This window comes from Geotrypetes seraphini, chromosome 1 (genome assembly GCF_902459505.1).
Source record: "Geotrypetes seraphini chromosome 1, aGeoSer1.1, whole genome shotgun sequence".
In the NCBI taxonomy this organism is placed as follows: Eukaryota; Metazoa; Chordata; class Amphibia; order Gymnophiona; family Dermophiidae; genus Geotrypetes; species Geotrypetes seraphini.
The window spans coordinates 120,759,050-120,780,553 of NC_047084.1; the positions used below are offsets into that span (position 1 = coordinate 120,759,050).

The window sequence follows — 21,504 nt, forward strand, 5'->3', positions numbered from 1 at the left end:
TTGTGATGTCATAATGCCTCATTCCACCAATGCCTAAGCTCCGTCCTCATTTGCACAAGCATCAAACACTTTAAAATCATAAGTGGCAACATTCTAGAGCTCACCTTGTGATGTCATAATACCTCATTCCACCAATGCCTAAGCTCCGTCCTCATCTGCACAAGCTTCGAACACTTTAAAATCATAAGTGGCAACATTCTAGAGCTCACCTTGTGATGTCATAATGCCTCATTCCACCAATGCCTAAGCTCCGTCCTCATTTGCACAAGCATCAAACACTTTAAAATCATAAGTGTTCGAGGCTTGTGGGGTTTAGGCAGAGCTGGCAGGAACAGCAAGAAAACTCATGGGGACAGGGACAAAATTGTCCCCGTGTCATTCTCTAGTATGAACTCTGGAAACTGCTCAGGTTTAAGTGGGTCACTAATTTGCTAAATAAAACTAATTCAAACAAACCTGGGCCAAACGCACAGGAGTTTAGCGACAGAGGGGAGAGGAAGAGCAGAGTTCACTTAAGAGCTATGATAACGCAACGGACAGGTAGACGTGAGCAAACCAGATGTCTAACTTCATCTGTCTGGCTTTCTTTTTGTAACCCTTTTTTTTTTATCTTGCAGACGTACATTGGAGATATTCTGATAGCAATTAACCCTTTCTGCACATTACCATTGTATGAAAAATCGGTGAGTGTTTGAATTTTTCACCTATAACCCAGAATTCACTTTAGTGAATAAGTTGTTATATTCCCCCTCTGTTAATCCTGCTGTATTTCGGGGGGGGGGGGGGGGGGGGAAGGAAATCTCACCATTTGTAGCTCTACCTCAGTGCTCCAGACTCTGCTCTTTAAGAAACGTCTCAAGTCACTACTTATCATTTCCGTAGTGCTACTAGACCTACACAGCGCTGTACATGAAACACGTATGAGGCCATCCCTGCTCAATGGAGCTTGCAATCTAATCAGGACAAATAAGGGATTGGCCAGTTCTAGTGGGCATCAATTAAAGTAAACAGACAAGGCTACTGACTAGGTAAATAGCGAGCCAGGTTTGGAGGGAACTGGGTTTTCTTTCATTGCTGTTCTTCCTGGGGATTCTGTCAGCTGATTCAACCCAGAGGGACTCGGACGTGTGATCTACAACCCCAAAAGGGGCATTTATGGTGGGATGGAGAATGCCTTTTTCACCCAGTTTTCAGCCCACGACTTCTTCTGGAGTCCCATGGAAGGATGGTCCACCTCTCTTCATTCTGCCATCTCAAAGCGGGCTGGCAAAGCTGTAGCGTTTGGGTCCATGGAGCCACTTTTGTGGTACCGGCTCGATTGGGGACATGGAATTGGGGTTTCTTTTTCATTTTCTTTTTGCCTTCTTTGTGTTGGGCTTGTTTAATTTTGCTATTTTTTTCCAGGATTTTTCTTGAGGGGGTCTTTGATATTGGCGCTTTCCCTTCTGTTGTGCCTTTTACCCACCTATAGATTAATCTTTTCCCTCTTCCTTCTCTTTATATGGAGAAATGGAAGGAATTATTTCTTTCATAGCCTGTTGGGACAGAGAGGGAAATTCAAAATACCTGATTAGATTTTTAGCCATTTCTTAAGTCAATTTGGGAGATTTAGCTGTATAGAAGACACCACATTAAATTAAATTAATTAAATTAATACCAGTTAGGCTCATGTACGGACTCAGGAAGTTTATTCCAAGCATACGGTCCAGCAAGATAAAAGGAACAGAGCCTGGAGGAAGGGACAGATAAGAGATTTAGGGCTCCTTTTATGAAGCCGCATTAGCGTGCGCGACTTTTAATCACGCGTGCTAGCCGAAAAACTACCACCTGCTCAAGAGGAGGCGGTAACGGCTAGCACGTCCAGTGGTTTAGCGCGCATTATTACGCGCGTTAAACCGCTAACACAGCTTTGTAAAAGGAGCCCTTAGTTAGTTTTAAAAAATTTCTATCCCGGGGAACAGTGTAGGGAGAGATAAGACAAATTGTGTTGAACTGATGAGGGAAAGGTGATATTGCATCTGGTGCTCAGAAATGGGGAAAGTGTCTCTGTTTGAGCAGGTGCCCACCTGGGAATCTTCAAACGGTTTGGTCTGACATAACGAAAGCTGAAGGTGGCCACAAAAATCTCAGTCCTGGATTTCAAACATATGGACTTTAGTAAAATGGAGAAAGAGCTAATAGGATGGCAGGACATAAGAAAAATGGCCCTTGCAGAAAGGAGCAATAAAAATGGCTACTGATCTTTATGTGAGGAAAAGAAATGAAAACGAGAGAGAGGAAACAGATATCGTTCTCCAAACCAGTGTCAGAGAAAATAAAGGCAAAAGTTAGCATTTGTGAAATATAAAAATACTCAACAAGAGGAGCGCAGGAATACCGGACGAAAATGAAAGAAGCCAAGAAAGATCATATGACAGAAGAACAAATGACTAGAAATATTAAAAAGGGAGATACAAGTTGTTTTTTTTTCAGGTTTATTAGTGACCGCTTCCTGAAAGGTTGAGGGATAGGAGTGAAAACGAACTCCCGAATGGAGTGCTGAGCAGGTAAGGAAGTTCTTGCCATCAAAGGTTTGGCCTGAACATTCCCATTGAAGAAAATGAAAGCTCTGCCTTCAAGTCAGGAGCACTTCACTATGCTGCCGCCATCTTGGATCCTCAAAGCTGTTCCATCGTCCACCTTTATTTTAGCTAGCTTCTCACGAAAATTGATCAGGGTCTACCACACCTCCATCTCTATTTCCGTATGTCTTCTGCAGACCTGCACCCGGAGCTTCAGCTGTGAACACAGAACAGAAATATTTGTTAAGCAGTTCAGCCTTTTCTCGATCAGCTTCTACATATTCCTTCCCTTCACCTTGAGTCTCACAGTGCCACTTTTGCACTTCTTCCTATCACTAAAATATCTAAAAAAAAATGTCTATCCCATTTTACTGTGTTGGCTATTTTTTCTGATATTTTATGGCCGCAATATAATATTTATGACACTGCCTTTTCATAGGTTGGACTGTAACAGATTAAAGGGTTTTCCCTCCCCCATGAAAGTTTTATACACCCCGGTAGCAGGAAATGCTAATCAAATGTGGAACAGGTCCCAGAATATACTAGGCTATGGAGCTTAGTGTTTGAGTCACAGGGGCAGGACTCGTAGGAGAGAGGTATTTCTACCCAGGCTGGATTCATTCTATAGATATCCCCAAGGGAGAAAAAGGAACTCTCAAGTTTTCCCTAGACATAAGCAGGAGGCAGACTATGGGGAAACAGATATAGAAACATAATAAATGATGGCAAATAAAGACCTGAATGGCCCAACCAACCATGAATGCTCCATAAATTAATTTAATTTTAAATGGTCCTTTTTCTTAGATATTTCTGGTACAGAAACCCAGAGCCCTGCTTAAGTTCCATCTACTGGAGTCTCCATCAAAGCTGGCCTTAGTTTCTTCAATGTAGACCCATTATTTTCTGGTTAGAGATCCTCTGTGTTCATCCCCCGTTTGTTTGAACTCTGTCACTGTTTCCTTCTCCACCAACTCCTTTGGGAGCGCATTCCACGCATCCACCACCCTCTCCATAAAGAACATTACTCTAGAGCAGGGGTGTCCAACCTTTTGGCTTCCCTGGGTCGCATTGGCCGAAAAAAAATGTTTCTGGGGCCGCGCAAATGCTGCAGCAAGACAGAGGAGGGAGCCGGCAAGACGGTAAACGCCCGAGGGCAGCAGAGGAAAACACTGCGTCGCCCTTGATTGAGGCCGCACAAAATACTTCACTGGGCCACATACCCCTACTCTAGTCTACTACCCTTCAACCTCAGATTATGCCCTCTGGTTTTACCATTTTCTTTTCTCTGGAATAGATTTTAGAAACATGATTGCAGATAAAAGGCCAAATGGCCCATCAAGTCTGCCCATCCGCAGTAACCATTATCTCTACCTCTACCTCTAAAAAAGTAGATCTAGATCCTACCAATTGCCAACATACCTTTGTTGCCAAAAATAATAGAATCGATTGTCGCTAGTCAACTTACTAACTATCTTGAGAAATTTTCAATACTTCAACCATTTCAACATGGATTTCATTCAAATTTCAGCACCGAGAAACCTACTTTCAAAAATTCAACAATTACGATTACAAAACAAATATGCTATTTTGCTTCAGTTTGATCTATCTGCGGCGTTTGACGTAGTGCATCACAACATTCTGCTTTATTTACTTTCAGACATTGGTCTTAAGCTGTTCTCGACTGGTTCTCCAAATTCTTATTGTCTTGTTCTTATTCAGTTAACATTAAAGGTGACATCTCGAAATCATGGCAGCCCCCTTGCGGGTCCTTCAGGGTTCTTCTCCGCTCTCCCCAATCCTGTTCAATCTCTATATGACTACATTGAACCTTTACAAGTTGTCAGTTGGTGAAACACTGTTCACCTATGCGGATGACATCTTTTATATTGATTGAGATTGATTCAGATCTCACCAAACTCCAAGCCTGGGCTATGTCTGTCCAGATGAAGGTTAAGCTGCAAAAACAAAACTTATCTGGCTAGGCCCAAAATTGGACTGTCTTCCTCCAAGTGTAACTTTGGATTCCGGGGTCTCGCTGTAGATCGAGTTCTCATCCAAGATATTGGGAGTTCTCAAAGACTCTTCTCTTACCTTTAAGGATTAAATAAACTCGCTTGTCAAGAAGTGCTTCTTTAGCCTTCGAATGTTGAAGGTCAGAAACCTTTTCCACCAACAACACTTCTTTGTTCTGATCCAATCTATCATATTATCCCGGCTAGACTACTGTAACGCTATCTATCTCGGTATAACAAAGACCTGCCTTCAAAGACTCCAACTGATACAAAATACCGTTGTGAAATGAATTTTTGGAAAAAGTAAATTTGACCCTGTGTCTCCTTTGCTTTTAAACCTTCATTGGCTTCCGCTCTATCTCAGGATTCACTATAAATGTGCATGGATTCCTTTTAAAATTTGATATGGTATCTTCATCCCTCTTGTCCCTTTTTTTTATTTATAATTTTCAATATACATATCAAGTTTAAACTTGTACAGAAAGCAAAAGTTAAGCAATTTTATCATACATAAAAGAAAAAACAAATTCGAAGACAGAACATAAGCTTAATTTCTGCTCAAGTCCAACATTAAGGATCTCAAATGTTACAAAAGTGAGAATTAAAGGAACAAATCATAATTAAGAAATAGGCCTAATTAGAGCATATTTTGACATGTCAGCTTTTAGAATTATGGTACAATCCTTCGTTTTAAGTCAACTTGATTACTGTAATATCGCCTATTTTGGCAACTGCCCAAAAGAATATGCAACGATTACAACTGGTGCAAAATGCAGCGATTAAACTGATCTTCGGACTGAAGAAGTCCGATCATGTAACACCTTACTACCGACTACTGCATTGGCTGCCGATGGAGGCACGTGTGAAGTTTTTCGGTTGTTTTTGCTTTAAGGCACTATTTGGTCTAGCCCCTAAATATAACTGACCTTTTCTCTTTCTCAGTCAACAGACATAAGAGAAGCTCACACTTGAAAACTTTGTTTCCCCCCCAGTTAGAGGATGTAAACTCAAGACATCATCAACACCTTCTCTCACATCAGGCAGCACTATGGGGAAAAGATCTAGATCAATTGCTTACGCCTACTACGTATGGGGAATTTAGGAAACGCCTAAAAACATCTGTTCCTGAAGTATTTAGGCAGCTGACCTGTACAATTCTTACTCCTAAATAACTGTTAATCACTAGCTCTTAACTCTGTTTATTCCACCCAGGTTGTACCATCTTTTAATCATTGTAAACTGCTTCACGGTCCTGCGGTATAGAAACTGTTAGTATTTATTATTAATTAGCTGAGCTGCAGGATATTTTCAACATTTTATTACAGGGCATTAGAACTTTCTTTTTCCAATCGTGATATTGACAAGAAAGTTGACAGTTAGAAAGGCTCAAAGACAATTTTTGTGAAGAATAATATATGATACATTTACATGGATGATGCAAAAAGAAAGTCGCCCCTAGAGCTAACACACCTGGTTTCAAAAGTAAAAATTCTCTGTTTTTGGGTCTCTCTAGCCAAATCTGGGTACATTGGAATTTTAAAACCGAAAAAATCCTTCTGTTCTTAAAGAAAAGTCTCAGTAACCAGTTTTATCCATGGCTAAAGCAACCGTCAAAAGTAAAGTTGTAGGTACTGCTTGTTCTTTATCTGAAAGCTCCAATAATTTGGAAACATTTAATGGTTCTTGAGCGGCTGCTTGTTGCTGTTTTTGAGGAAGATAGTAAACTTGTGTTAATGGAGGTAAAGCCTCCTCTGGAACTTCCAAAACCTCTTGCAAATATCTTTTAAACATATCCCTAGGAGTTACCATAGTGATCCTAGGGAAATTGTTTCCCCCTTGAAAAGTTCTCCAATGCCTCAAGCTTTCTTCTGAGATTAATATTGTCCTTAATCAATGTATCTTGAATTTGTTTAGAGACTTTCAATTCTTGATTAATATGTCCTATAGAAGTTTTGGATTAGGACATAAGAATTGCCATCTCCGGATCAGACCCATTGATCTGCACACGTTGAGTCCTTGGCTTCCATCAGACTCTCCTGTAATTGTGGAGAGTCTGGTTCCTTGCTCCCTGCTGCTTCTTCCTTGGCCTCCGTCTTCCAGGAACTTGCCCTCCTCTTGTCCCTTTATTATGGAATGCTTATAGATGATTCTTCTATGCAAGAGACACCCAACAATTCAAACTCTCCCTTCCTTCAGTGAAAGGAATCAAAGGAGTCAAGAATTTCAATCAATCCTTGGTTTTCAAATTTTCTCAACTATGGAACAAACTTCCTCTTATTTTAAGGGGTCCTGGTCCTTTTCATTAATCTTTAAAAACTATTTTATTTGTCAAACACTTTGGAAACTAGTCATATTCATATTTTCTGATTGTTACTTTAACTAATTTTTTAGTTACTGTTAACAGAATCGAGCTCCTTTCTGGCTGAAAACCTAATACATACTTTAGTTTATACTTCCCCTGGCCCTCAATGTGGCCTGCAGCCACCGAATCCTGTACTGCTACCCTCACTGAAGTTACTGGGAATGGGGCAGGAATAGGGCATGGGTGCACCAGGTGGCAGGGCTTTCTCTTTCAATCCACTCAAAAATTGCCTTCTGGCTTTACCAGTGCTGAACACCCATGCATGCCAGGGAGCTGAAATTTTGAGCCCTACTGAGGAAGTCGTCTCTTGGCTGGAATGTGGTTGGTCAAACGATTTTCTGCTTTTATAATATATTTATTTATTTGGGAGATTTAGCTGCGGCTCATTTTCAAAGCACTTACACACACAAAGTACCGTAGGTTTTTATGCTACGTGCTTTGAAAATGATCCCCTTAGTATACTGCACGTTCAGAACCACATCACAGTGGTTTACACAGTAGAAGATATAAGTAAAATGATGGGAATCTCAAAAGAAAGCAAGGCTTAGATCATTGGGTTAGGGAGAGTGATCTTGTGTGCTCCCTGCATGGAGGAAATGGAAGAGGAGTAGCCTAATGGTTTGTACGGTGGATTGAGATCCCGGGGAACTGGGTTCGCTTCTCACTGCAGCTCCTAGTGACCTTGGGCAAGTCACTTAACCCTCCATTGCCCTAGATTGTGCGCCCACTACGGACAGAGAAAATACCTGCTAATAATGTGGACAGCGCTGCATACATTACATTACGGATTTCTATTCCGCCTATACCTTGCAGTTCAAGGCGGATTACAAAAGATTTGACTGGACATTTTCCAGTGAGGATACAATTTTTTTTTTTTTCTAGGGGATCTTACGGGTTGGATAGTAAACTGACAGTGCCTAGCTGTGTGATATTAGCAAATGGAATACAGTTAGAGTAGGCAAGATTACAATCTTTTTAGGGGTCTGTTTACTTGAAGGGTGATTAGGTGGGATATTTGGGGGAGGATTATCTGGCGGTAGATGAATTCAGTGGAGGTAGGTGAATTATCTGGAGGTAGGTGATATTAGCTGGAGGTAGGTGAAGAGGGTTTAAGGTTTTTGGATGAATTTTTTAAAAAGCAGGGTTTTGATTTCTTTACGGAATGTTTTGAAGTCTAGTATTGTAGTCGTGGATCTCAATGACCTGTGTTCATGGTTTCCCTACAGGTGTCGGACATGTACAAGAACCATGAAAAGAGTCCGCTTCCACCTCATATCTTTGCTGTGGCTGCTCGAGCCTATGAGGCAATGAGATGGCGGTGGACATCTGGACCCCAGAACCAGTGCATTGTCATCAGGTAAGACTGAACCCTATGTAGGCAAGATCATTACATATGACACCAGTATATTTTCACAGGATAGGAGAGAGGGTTTTGTGTCACAGTGGGGACAGAACCAGCAGGTCATCTTCTCTCACAGTGAGGTTAGGACCAAGAGAGATTACAAAACTACAGGCTGTATCTGAATTAAAGAAAGTGAGGTACAAGCACATGGGATCTTTTGGGGAGATGGGTCGTCTGGTCTTTATCTAACATCGTGCTTCTATGTTTTTGACATCAGCAAGGCAAAACGGTTAAAGCTGTAAGAAAAACCCCAAATTACTGACTATAGATAGTGGCTTAAAGGCAGTGAGTCAGTGTGGGTAGACTTTGGGGAACTATTGCTCATCCAGGGTCCAGTATCACAGCAGGGGTTAGAATTGGCACTGGGGAAGAGGGGATCCTAAATCGCAGCTGGAATTTGTCATTGGACAGGGCAGAAGGTTCTGTGTCACAGTGGGGTTGGCATCATGTCATTCACACACACTTGACCATTTATTCATTTCCCCAAATCCATCATAATGAACTATGGACTTTTGTTTTAGGGAATTATCTAAACCTTTTTTAAACCCTGCTAAGCTAATGATAGCGGAATTAAGAAAAAACATAAGAATAGCCTTACTGGGTCAGACCAATGGTTCATCTAGCCCAGTATCCCATCTTCGCAGATCCAGAGAAGGGTTACAAATAATATATAAAATGATTTGTAAGCCTGTATCCTCCTCCTGCAATTGTATTTCCCCCTCCTGTCGCCTCATCTTGCATGTATGGATCCTTTCTCTGACGCAATGTAACTTCTATCCCCATCTTTATATGGGTCTCTTAGCTTGTAAAGCGCCTTGAACCTGTACTGGATAAGAGCGATAACAGAAATTCTGATTAGATCTAAGAGGGAGGGATGACCTTTCTATGAAGAAAGACTTATGTTATGCTAAAGTGACTAGGGCTCTTCAGCTTCAAGAAGGGGAGATATGACAGAGGTCTATAAAACACTAGAACTAGGGGACATGCAATGAAGCTACTAAGTAGTAAATGTAGAACAAATCGAGGAAAATGTTTCTTGCATAAGAATGGTCTTATTGGGTCAGACCGATGGTCCATCTAGCCAGTAGCCCGTCCAATCCAGCAACATTCCATGCTACTGATCCAGGGCAAGCAGTGGCTTCCCCCTAATAGCAGACTGTCGACTTTTCCTCCAAGAACTTGTCCAAACCCTTTTTAAGCCCAGCTATATTAATCGCTGTTACCACATCCTCTGGCAATGTTAACGTGCCTTAGTAGAGATTAAAAAAGATTGGTTCCTTAGTAGAGATAAACACAGAAATAAGTCGTGATTATTAAATTTGTTGTATAAATCTGATTTGATTAATTTTACAAAGACTGAGCACTGCAAAACTGAGTCCAAACAAAACCATTTTTCTAAGAAATAAAAGTAAAAACTCAGACTGGTGAGGATGCAGGTGAGTCGCCGGATGAATCCCATGCGAGATGAGTTGCCGCTGAGGTCCATGATAGCTGTTGGCTGCTGGGCATTTTGAGAAGCAGTATAAAATCTGTCTGACTCTTTTGGGATGTTGCCAAGTACTTCTGACCTGGGTTGGCCACTGTTGGACCTTCGCTTTGTCCCAATAAAGCAATCCTTGTGTACGTCTCCTCCGTTGATTCTTTATGCACTCCTAAGCTCCCTTTCAGAACGTACGCAGATGAGGCTAGTCTGGTCTTTGACCAAGGGCTGCCGCGGGTGCGGCAATTCTTCTGTTCTTTGGTAGAATTTTTCTGTCAAAATCTCTCCTCTTTGTTCTATTTCTCCACTTGTGTATGTGGTACTTTCACTCCTGTTATAACTTGCATATTTACATTGTATAATAAAGATGCTTTACATGGGTGAAATTGAATTGGAATCGATCAACAAATGTCAATCACAAAAGAGCCTCATAGGTCTCAATCCCTGAACGCCACAACAGCCTCCAATTCAATACCCAAGTTATCACCTTCATTTGCTGGATTAAAACAACTTTATTGCAGTGTTGATAGGAGATTGATTTTATATTGTTGGGTGAAGTCTGCTCCGACTCATAACTACTTATCCTGGAGTTTCACAGGGCTAACATCATTCATCCACCTCTATATGGTGTTAACATCTGACTTCTACCAGATGGGTTTTTAAAAATCTGGAGAAGTTTCTGGAAAAAAAGTCCATAGTTTGCTTTTGAGACGGACATGGGGGAGCCACTGCTTGCCCTGGATCAGTTGCATGGAATGTTGCAAGTATTTGGGTTTCTGCCAGGTACTTGTGACTTCGATTGGCCACCATGAAGACAGGATATTGGGCTATATGGACCATTGGTCTGACCCAGTATGGCTGATCTTATGTTCTTATATTTCCCACTTGATAAGAGTATCATAAATCTATGACAAACATTTGCTCACATTTGGTTGAGGTTTTGGCAGTCTGAGCTTAAGTGTAAAATAAAACTGAGCCATTCTGGGTGGGGAAAGTTGGAGTTTTCAATCCTGGTTTCATAGTTCATTTGATGAAGTTCTGCTTGATTCTAACCAAATCACTGTAATTTAGCTTAGATTATAAGACAAGCAGAGAAATAACTTGTGTACTGGGGCTATTAACCTATTTATAAATGATCTGGAAATTGGAACAAGTGAGGTGATTAAATTTGCAGATGATACTAAACTTTTCAAAAGTCGTTAACGCATTTGGATAGTGAAAAATTGCAAGCAGACCTTAGGAAGTTGGAAGACTGGGCGTCCAAGTGGCAGATGAAATTTAATGTGGACAAATGCAAAGAGATGCACATTGGGAAGAATAACCTGAATCACAGTTACCGGATGTTAGGGTCCACCTTGGGGATTAGCGCCCAAGAAAAGAATCTGGGTGTCATTGTAGACAATATGATGAAACCTTCCGCCCAATGTGCGGCGGTGGCCAAGAAAGCAAACAGGATGCTGGGAATTATTAAAAAAGGGATGGTTAACAAGACTAAGAATGTTAGAATGTCCCTGTATCGCTCCATGGTTCAACCTCATCTAGAGTACTGTGTTCAGTTCTGGTCTCCTTATCTCAAGAAAGATATAGTGCACTAGAAAAGGTTCAAAGAAGAGCGACCAAGATGGTAAAGGGGATGGAACTCCTCTCCTATGAAGAAAGACTAAAACGGTTAGGGCTCTTCAGCTTGGAAGAGAGATGGCTGAAGTCTACAAAATCCTGAGTGGAGTAGAACGGGTACAAGTGGATCGATTTTTCACTCCATCAAAATTTACAAAGACTAGGGGACACTCGATGAAGTTACAGGGAAATACTCTTAAAACCAATAGGAGGAAATTTATTTATTTATTTTTTTCACTTGGAGAATAGTTAAGCTCTGGAACGTGTTGCCAGAGGATGTGGTAAGAGCAGATAGCGTAGCTGGTTTTAAGAAAGGTTTAGACAAGTTCCTGGAGGAAAAGTCCATAGTCTGTTATTGAGAAAGACATGAGGGAAGCCACTGCTTGCCCTGGATCGGTGGCATGGAATGTTGCTACTCCTTGGGTTTTGTCCCAGTGCTGGTGACCTGGATTGTCCTCTGTGAGAACGGGCTATTGGGCTAGATGGACCATTGGTCTGACCCAGTCCAAGGGTATTCTTATGTTCTTACCTAGACTGAAATGTGGTTATGAAAAAGAATGTTATAAGTGAAAAGTGAGGATCAGTGGAAAAGTTTGTTCTTTTAATAGACTAAGGACCTTGAAGCTGTCATGCAAGCTTTAGGTACAGTAACTCGATACATTGGTTTACCACAAAAATTCAGAATTCAACAAGAATTTGGGCAGTCTATGGATTTAGGAAGTGTATTCTCCCTGTTCTGAAGCTACATTTACTGACTTCCCATAATGTTCAGGATTCAGTTTAAAATTTGACATTTAAAGTTTTAAATAAGATGTCTTCAGGACTGGTTTTAGACGTACTGGGATCCAGGACAGAAATTAAGGAGGGGACCCCTGATCCCCTCTCCTCCCTGCTCCCTCATGCCACCCCACCCTCCCTGATATCCCCACCTGCCATTATTACCACAGATAAAACAATTTTAAATGACTTAAACCCTGATGCACTAAAGTCAGCGATTGTCTAATGATCGTCGCTAAACCGGTTTTGCCGATCCGATGTACAAAATGGTTTATCGAGTCGTTTTCTCCACGATCACTTATTCTCCAATCCAGCCATGCAAATTTCACTATGAAAACCAAAATTATGGGTGTAACAAAGTTTCAAGTTTATTCAAATTTTGTTATCTTGCCTTTTCAAAATTTCAAAGCAAAATATTTGAGGGGGTAAAGACAGTTTCATTTACATATTTCTAAGTTGGTTTCTTCATCTTTCTACACTCCCCATCAAATTCGAACTATTCGCTTATTTCTTCAACAAAGTTCACTCGGTATTCTAAAATATTCCCTTGTCTTGAGCAAACTTGATTATTGGAATTCCGTTCTCATTGGACTCCCAAAATACCAATTACATCATCTACAATTAGTCCAGAACATTGCTGTAAGATTACATCATCCCGTTCGCTTCTAAAATCAGAACGTATGCTTCCAGTCTTGGATCGCCTCCCTTTTGCTTGTAAAATCCTTTCTCACAAGATTTTATCGTGTGGTCTTCCCTCCTTTTTATATAGTCTCTTGGTCCCATACTTGCTGCAGAGAACCCTACGCTCTTCACAGCAATAGTTATTAGCCATTCCTTCATTCCGACAACTTTTCCCTGATTTTCATAGGAATTCTTCATTTTCTGCTATGGCTCCTACTCTCTAGAATTCTTTGCCTTTTTATCTCCGTTCAGAAAAATCATTCACAACCTTCAAGATACAATTAAAGGCCTATAATTTCTCCTTGCTCTTTGCTCTTAATTTACCTTTCTCAAAAGTTGCATTCTTGGCTTTCTCATATCCGTGTGGGCAGAACTAATTTTCTGTTTCCTCCCCTACCATATTGCTCATCCCTCTCCCCAATCTTTTTGTTTTTATTGTAACTGTTGATTCCCTTCTTTACTCATGTTTTCAATTGTATTTTACATTTTGTTTAATTTCTATTTTTATATTGTTTGTTTTAAATTTTATTGTAAACCACTTAGATTTACCTTTTGGGTTTATAGTTGCGGTTTATTAGATAAATTGAACTTGAACTTGTAATTAATATTGAAATGCCATGCAAACTAGCAGAAAAATTGATGCTCTAACATGGCTTCCCGAAGCACCAAAAACAAGTGATCGCTTATAGCGATCTGAAAAGTGACTGGTCAAGACCAGTTGCTTACCTGTCCTACCGATGGTTCAGCCCTGAAATTAATATATTTAACGTATCATAACTTTTTTTTTTTTTTAAATAAGCACAGATGCTATGCATGTGTAACACACATACAATATCTACCCCATATTAAAAAAAAGTGAGCCGAGCTGCCACCCCCACCCCCACAATAATCACGACTTCTCTAACCTTCCCCCCCTGACAATGAAGGCCACCCCTACGATCGCAACACACCCAGAGAGACAGGAGGAATGCTCATTTCCTCCTAGCTCGGCAACCTGGTTGAGCATCTGGGCCACCTAGACCCCCCCAACTCCTGACGCTCCCATCGACATCACCACCCTACATGAAGATCCCCCCTCCCACCCTTCCTCCAACAAGACCCCCAAAGACAGCCCTGGTGGTCCGGTGGACTGAAGGGGTCAGCCCAGAATCCCTGCAGCCCTTCCTCATACCTCGTTGTAGAAGCCAGCAGGCTCACCTCTTTGAAATGGCGGGCCTTCCTCTTCCTGGTGCATTAAGGGGTGCACCGGGGAGGGGGCCTAAGGCTCTGATTGGCCTGGATACCTTAAGCCCCTTCTATGGGAGTGGCCTTAGATACCCAGGCCAATTGGAGTCTTAGGCCCGTCACCAGTGCAGCCCAGGGCACTGGTCTTTGACCTAAGGGCCGCCGCGGGAGCGGACTGCTGGGCATGATGGACCTCTGGCCTGACCCGGCAGCGACAATTCTTATGTTTTTATGTTCTTATGGAAGGTGGCCTAAAGCCCTGATTGGCCCACATACCTAAGGCCCCTCTCATAGGAGGGGCTTAAGGTCTATCTCTCTGTCTCTATCTCTCTCCTGGGCTAACACTCTCCACCTTCTTGGTCCATCTCCCTCCCTTCCTCTCACCTTCTTATCCTCTTTAAAAAAATCAAACTTTTCTTTTTTCAGAGGGTCCTGGTGCGGCAACCATTCTTACAAGTTGCTGGCAGTGGCTGCAAAGCTTTCCCTATACCCTGATCTGCCCAGGCAGAAACAGAAAGTTGCATCAGAGGGGGCAGATCGTGGCAGAGGGAAAGCTTTGGGCCTGCTGTTGGCAGCTTATAAGAATGTCTGCTGTGCCAGGGCCCTCTGGAAAGGAAAAGTTTGATTGTTGCTACTATTTTCCAGGTACTTGTGACCTAGATTGGCCACCATGAAGATGGAATACTGAGCTACATGGACAATTGGTCTGAACCAGTAAGGCTATTTTTATGTTCTTATCAGAAAGTGAGAGGAAGGGAGGTGATGGTCCGAGAAGGTGGAGAGTTACCCAGACCCATGGGGTCCAGGGCAGTTGCCATGTTTGCCCCTCCCCCCCCCCACATGCCGACACTGGATGGGTTCAACATATTTAGAGATGCTGATGACTTATTACTATCCAAAACACAGGACCTTAGGTTATGATCCCATTTGGAAAGGCAAATATTTTGTTTAGTTCAATATCTCACCTTAAGCTTGAATTTGGAGAAAGTGAGTAACGAGTCCTAAAAGTTTTGCATGATTAGGTGAACAAATGGTGCAGATTATCTTGGCTGTTTTCATTATTTTCTTTCTCTTGGCAGTGGTGAGAGTGGGGCAGGAAAGACTGAAAGCACAAAGCTGCTACTGAGGCAGATCATGGAGCTGTGCAAAGGGAACTCGCAACTGGAGCAGCAAATCTTACAGGTGAACATTCAGGGAGCAGGAAGTACTAGAAGATCATGAAACTGGAGTAGCAGATCTTACAGGAGAAGGGAAATTTGGTAAAACTAGAGGTCTATCATTTGTAAATCATTCCCTGTTTATTTAATTGCTATAAACAGAGTCGAGCCTTCTCAGAATGATGACTCAGTATACAAAGTTAAGCTTTAGTTTAGTTTCGAATGGTAGACGTAGGAGTAATGTAAGGAAATTCTTTATCATGGAGATGGTGGTAGATGCCTGGAATGCTCTCCCAAGGGAGGTGGTGGAGAGGAAAACGGTGACTAAAAAAAATAAAAAGTGGGATGAACACAGGATCTATAACTAGAATGCGATAAAAATTGAAGAACTAAGGCTGGTACCGGGCAAACTAGCACGATCTGTGTCCTGTATATGGCAATTCGGTTTAGGATGGGCTTGGGAGGGCTTTCATGGGAGCCCCAGGAATTTGGAATATGAGGATGGTCCTGGGCAGACTTTCATGCTCTGAATTTCGCAAATGATGAGATGGTTTGGATAGGCTGGAGTGAGCTTCAACAGCAACTCCTGTAGTTGGAACCTAAGGACGGTTCCGGGCGGACTTCTAAGCTCTGTGGCCCAGAAAGAACAAAGAAAAAAAGGCACTTTAATAATGAAATTGTAATGCATGTAACTACCAGGCAGACTGGATGGACCGTTCAGGTCTTTATCTGCTATGTAGAATGTTGAGGGCTGGAGATGCGGAATGAGTTTGAGCTTGCATACGTCTTGAATAAGAAAATAGTTTTTCTGACTTGTTTTAAATGTATTGTGTAGTAACTTCATAGTATGACCCCTTCCCCCCCCCAGTCTCTTTGAAAGAGTAAAGAATCGACTCACTCTTATCTGTTCACTCTACTCAGAATTTCTTAAACCTTGATCATATCTCCTCTTAACCATCTTTTCTCTAACATCAGCAGCCTTTCCTCACAAGGAAGTCATTCCATCCTGTAATCAGTTTGATTACTTTTCTCTGTACTCTAACTAATTCGGCTAAATCTTTTCTTTGAATATTTGGTGCAATTCTAGTTCTTATATCTCAAGATGAGGCCTCACCATGGAGTGATAGAAAACAAATCAAAAGAATATCGTAATGCCTTCATCTCTTTCCTAATACAGTGGTACCTTGGATTACGAGCATAATCCGTTCCAGGAGCATGCTTGTAATCCAAAATGCTCGTTTATCAAAGTGAGTTTCCCCATAGGAAATAATGGAAACTTGCTTTGATACGTTCCCGTCCCCCCCCCCCCGCGTGATCCGGCACCCCCCATGAGAACAGGCACCCCCCGCCCGACCAACTTTAACTCACTCCCCCGTCTGACACCGGCACGAGAACCGCTCTCCCCCGCTCACAAAGGCACCTCCCCCGCTCGAATCGGCACCCCCTGTGAGAACAGGAACCCCCGCCCGACCAACTTTAACTCCCCCCCCCCTTTGGCACTGGCACGCAGCCCACAAGTGCCGGTGCCGCTTGAAGATCTTCTTCTTCCCAGTCTCTGCCGGCTTTGAGCATGCATCTGCGCATGCTCAAGCCCTTGTAATTCTCCATTTGTCTCCCCTCTCAACAGTTTCTGAGTCGGCCATTTTAGATCTCGCATTAATGATGCTCAGTTTTACAAAGTGTCTGTGTGGAACTGTATAAAAAACCTTGCTGAAATGCCAGTACATCGCATCTAGTGACTCCCCTGACCCAGATTTCTGGTCACCCAAAGAAATTGATCTCTCTAATTTGACAAGGCTTGCCTCTTTTAAAACTATGTTGCCTTGTGTCTTGTAGTCCATTAGACTTCAGAAACTGCATTATCTGCATAATTTGACTCTGGTATTGTTGCCAAAGGATGTGGAAAGAGTAGTTAGCATAGGTTTGAATAAATTCCTAGAGGAAGTCCATAAACTGTTGCTAAGATAGACCTGGAACAGCCACTTTGATCTCTGGGTTTGCTATTGTGGAATTTTGCTTTTTTTTGGGTGTCTGGATACTGGGTTAGATGGACCTTTAGTATGATTTAGTACAACAATTAATTTACTCCCCAAAGAGGTCAGATTAACAGGCCTGTGGATCCCAACCTCCTCCTTACTTCTGGTTTTGTGGAGAAAAACCACATTCGCCCTCCTCCAATCCTCCGGTACCATTCCTGACTCTGGAGAAGCATTGAAAAGGTCAGTCAGCAGAGCCACCAGGGCTTCAATGGCTGGGAGGGTGTAGATGGGCTGGAGTAAGTCTTAACAGAGATTTTGGCAGTTGGAACCCAAGCACAGTACAGGGTAAAGCTTTAGATTCTTGCCCAGAAATAGCTAAGAAGAAAAAAATTGAAGGGTTTAGGTTGAATCAGGTTGGGCAGACTGGATGGACCATTCGGGGTCTTTATCGGCCGTCATCTACTATGCTACTATGCCAGAGAGGTAACATCAATTAGAATTGGGGAGGGGTAGAAAGACAGAAGTGTGATGAGGTAGCATAGGGTAGGAGGAAGAGGTGTGTCAGATGAGGTAGGTGTTGCGCAGATTTGGAGGATCAGGTAAATTTGTCAATTAGGTGAGTTTTTAGTGATTTTCTGAAAGAGTGGTATGTTAGAGAGTTCAGATTAGGTCACTTAAGGTGTTTCAGACCCCTGCTTGAAAAGAAAGTGTTTTGTTGAAGAATCTATTGAATTTTCATCCTTTGGGAGAAGGGAAAGTGAACAGCAGTGTTCTGCGTGAGAAGCGGAGTTTGTCCTGCAGGGTGAGGTGTTTCAGAAGGTAGGTGGGTGCTTTGCCGAAAAGAGTCTTGAAGCAGAGGCAGCCAAATCTGAAAATTATTCTTGCCTCTATATGTAGCCAGTGGAGTTTTTTGTAGTATGGGGTGATGTGGTCAGATTTTTTCAAGCCAACGATAAATCGGACGGCTGGATTCTGGATAAGTCTCAATTTCTTGATGGTTTTTTTGTGAGATCCTAGGTAGATTATGTTGCAATAGTCAAGTGTGCTTAGGACCAGAGATTGGACCAACAGCCTGAATGAAATGAAGTCGAATAATGGTTTTAGTGTGCAGAGTTTCCATAGTATGTGGAAGCATTTTTTGATTAGGAAAACACTGCATCGCCCTCGACTGGGGTCGCATAAAATACTTCACTTGGCCGCAGGTTGGACACCCCTGTTCTAAACCTAATGAGTGCATCATAATATTAAACACATTCGCCCTCCTCCAATCCTCCGGTACCATTCCTGACTCTGGAGAAGCATTGAAAAGGTCAGTCAGCAGAGCCACCAGAACTTCAGTACCCTCGGATGTACCGTACACCATCCGGCTCCATCCCTTTTTTTTATTTCATTTTGCTAATTTCATTTTATTTATTTACCATTCTTTCCAAATTGCTCAGTTTCAAGGTGAGGAAGAAGCTTTTTGCTCTGGATGTCATTTCATCCCTTTTCGATAAATGTAGACTTAGAACAGAAGGTCTTAACAAATAAAGTAAGAAAGTGTTTGGGTGGCTTGTGAGTATGAAACACTTTTGTTTCCTTAAACGAGATTAAGGACATAAGAATTGCCATCCTGGAACAGACCAAAGGTCCATCAAGCCCAGGATCCTGTTTTCAACACTGGCCAACCCGGGTCCCAAGCATCTAGCTAGATCCCAAGGAGTAAAACAGAGTTTATGCTGCTTATCCTAGGAATAAGCAGAGATCACTTACAGGTCATGGACCTGATGGGCTGCCGCGGGAGAGGACCGCTGGGCTCGATGGACTCTTGGTCTGACCCAGCGGAGGCAAATTCTTATGTTCTTATGATTTCCCTTGAAATTATTGGGAAGCTCCTATCCAGATGGAGATTTCCGTTTCAGCTGTTCTCGGGAGGTACAATTCGTCTCCTCTTCAGACACAGCTATTGCATGAAGTCTCAGTCTTGACGTGTCTTACTTGGGATATCTGTGTAATTTATCTTTTCCTTTCCAGGTTAACCCTTTGTTGGAAGCCTTTGGCAATGCTCAGACAGTCATAAATGACAATAGCAGCCGATTTGGGAAATACATCCAGCTGCGATTCAGCGACGGCACAGGTGAATTCTCAGATTGGTCACCTCAGTGTCCTGTTTTCTTGCATTGAGCTTTTTTTTTTTTCCTCCCTAGTGATCACAACTTCCTTTTTCCTTCAGAATGCTGATAATGTCTGTATAGTTTCCAGTCACTAAGCCAATGCCATTGTACCGTTCCTTTCGTGTACAGGCCACCTGAGATAAGTACGTCTGGGCCAGCAATGAAATGTGTAATCATTTCCAGTTCAGTACTGCAGGGCCTTATAGTAAGGGGCTGGATGTGCAGTGTATTACTCTGTAGGAGAGTAAACAGTGGAGTGACAGAGGTCTTTACTGGGACCGGTGCTATTTAACTATTCATAAATAATCTGGAAATTGGAACAAGTGAGGTGATTAAATTTGCAGATGACACTAAACTGTTCAAAGTTGTTAAAAACGGATTTGGAAATTGCAGGCAGACTTAGGAAGTTGGTAGACTGGGCGTCCAAGTGGCAGATGAAATTTAATGTGGACAAATGCAAAGAGATGCACATTGGGAGAATAACCTGAATCACAGTTACTGGATGTTAGGGTCCACCTTGGGGATTAGCGCCCAAGAAAAGGATCTGGATATCATTGTAGACAATACGATGAAACCTTCCGCCCAATGTGTGTTGGTGGCCAAAAAAGCAAACAGGATACTAGGAATTATTAATAAAGGGATGGTTAACAAGACTAAGAATGTCATAATGCCCCTGTATCGCTCCATGGTGCAACCTCATCTGGAGTATTTCGTTCAATTCTGGTCTCCTTATCTCAAGAAAAATATAGTGGCGCTAGAAAAGGTTCAAAGAAGAGCAACCAGGATGATAAAGGGGATGGGACTCCTCTCGTATGAGGAAAGACTAAAAAGGTTAGGGCTCTTCAGCTTGGAAAAGAGACAGCTGAGGGGAGATGTGATTAAAGTCTACAAAATCCTGAGTGGAGTAGAATGGGTACAAGTGGCTCGATTTTTCACTCCGTCAAAAATTACAAAGACTAGGGGACACTCGAAGTTACACGGAAATACTTTTAAAACCAATAGGAGGGAATTTTTTTTCACTCAGAATAGTTAAGCTCTGGAACATGTTGCCAGAGGATGTGGTAAGAATGGATAGCAAAGCTGGTTTTAAGAAAGGTTTGGACAAGTTTAGAATGGCAAAACACAACAAAGGTAGTTTATGAACTTGGAGGCCATTTTTTTTTTTTTTTTTTTTTGTTTAGTTTAATGAGTTTTCAGCGTTCGTGAAAGGCAGAGCTGGCTGGGAGAGAAGTCAGGCACAGCAGAAGTGGGATCTCTGACAACTTTTTCCACACCATTCTGCCAACATATTTCAAAACTGACCACAAATAATCTCAGCTATTATAATCATTCAACATCAGCAGATGTTGTAGGTTGATTAGATGTGAGCAAAGGTCAGATGGGAATTTGGTGGGAGTCAAACGGTATATTTCGCTTAGATCCACATTCAAGTTTTACAAAAAGCACAGCAAGAATAAGGGAACAAGTTAGGGATGTGCACAGGCAGAACATTTTGGTTGATTTTTTTTTTTCTTCATTTATTGAACCATTTTAAACATTAGAACTTTGTAATACCTAGATTTTAAGAGCCATATTCTCTAAACGCTGCTGTAAGTTAAGCAGCAGTGAGCACCCTAATATTCCCTAACTTAATTGTTTCAATGGGCATAATAACTGATTGCATCATTTAAAACCGATTAGAAATTTGTAAAGCATCTACAGTGTAGCTGCTGTTAATATGTCTACAGCATGTCATAAGTGGGCGTGGTTAGGGGTGGAGGGTTGGACTATGGTTTGGACAAAGGTTTGGACTATGGAGGAAAAGTCCATAGTCTGTTATTGAGAAAGACATGGGAGAAGCCACTGCTTGCCCTGTATTGGTAGCATGGAATATTGCTATACCTTGGGTTTTGGCCAGGTATTAGTGACCTGGATTGGCCACTGTGCGAACGGGCTTCTGGGTTTGATGGTCCATTGGTCTGACCCAGTAAGGCTATTCTAAGAACATAAGAATAGCCTTACTAGATTAGACCAATGGTCCATCAAGCCCCGTAGCCCTTTCTCATGGTAGCCAATCCAGGTCACTAGTATCATTCATGGTAGGCCCCAGCTGGCTCCTA

General features: G+C 42.1%; 1 protein-coding gene across 1 annotated transcript in view; it reads left to right on the plus strand.

Moving 5' to 3' along the window:
- LOC117357067 (myosin-IIIb-like) overlaps positions 1 to 21,504 on the plus strand; it is a 175,968-nt gene that overhangs the window by 38,977 nt on the left and 115,487 nt on the right. Inside the window, exons 2-5 of the mRNA XM_033937254.1 lie at positions 618 to 683; positions 8,162 to 8,292; positions 15,196 to 15,298; positions 19,266 to 19,368. Coding sequence (XP_033793145.1) covers positions 618 to 683; positions 8,162 to 8,292; positions 15,196 to 15,298; positions 19,266 to 19,368 — 403 coding nt within the window. The remainder of the gene's footprint in view (positions 1 to 617; positions 684 to 8,161; positions 8,293 to 15,195; positions 15,299 to 19,265; positions 19,369 to 21,504) is intronic.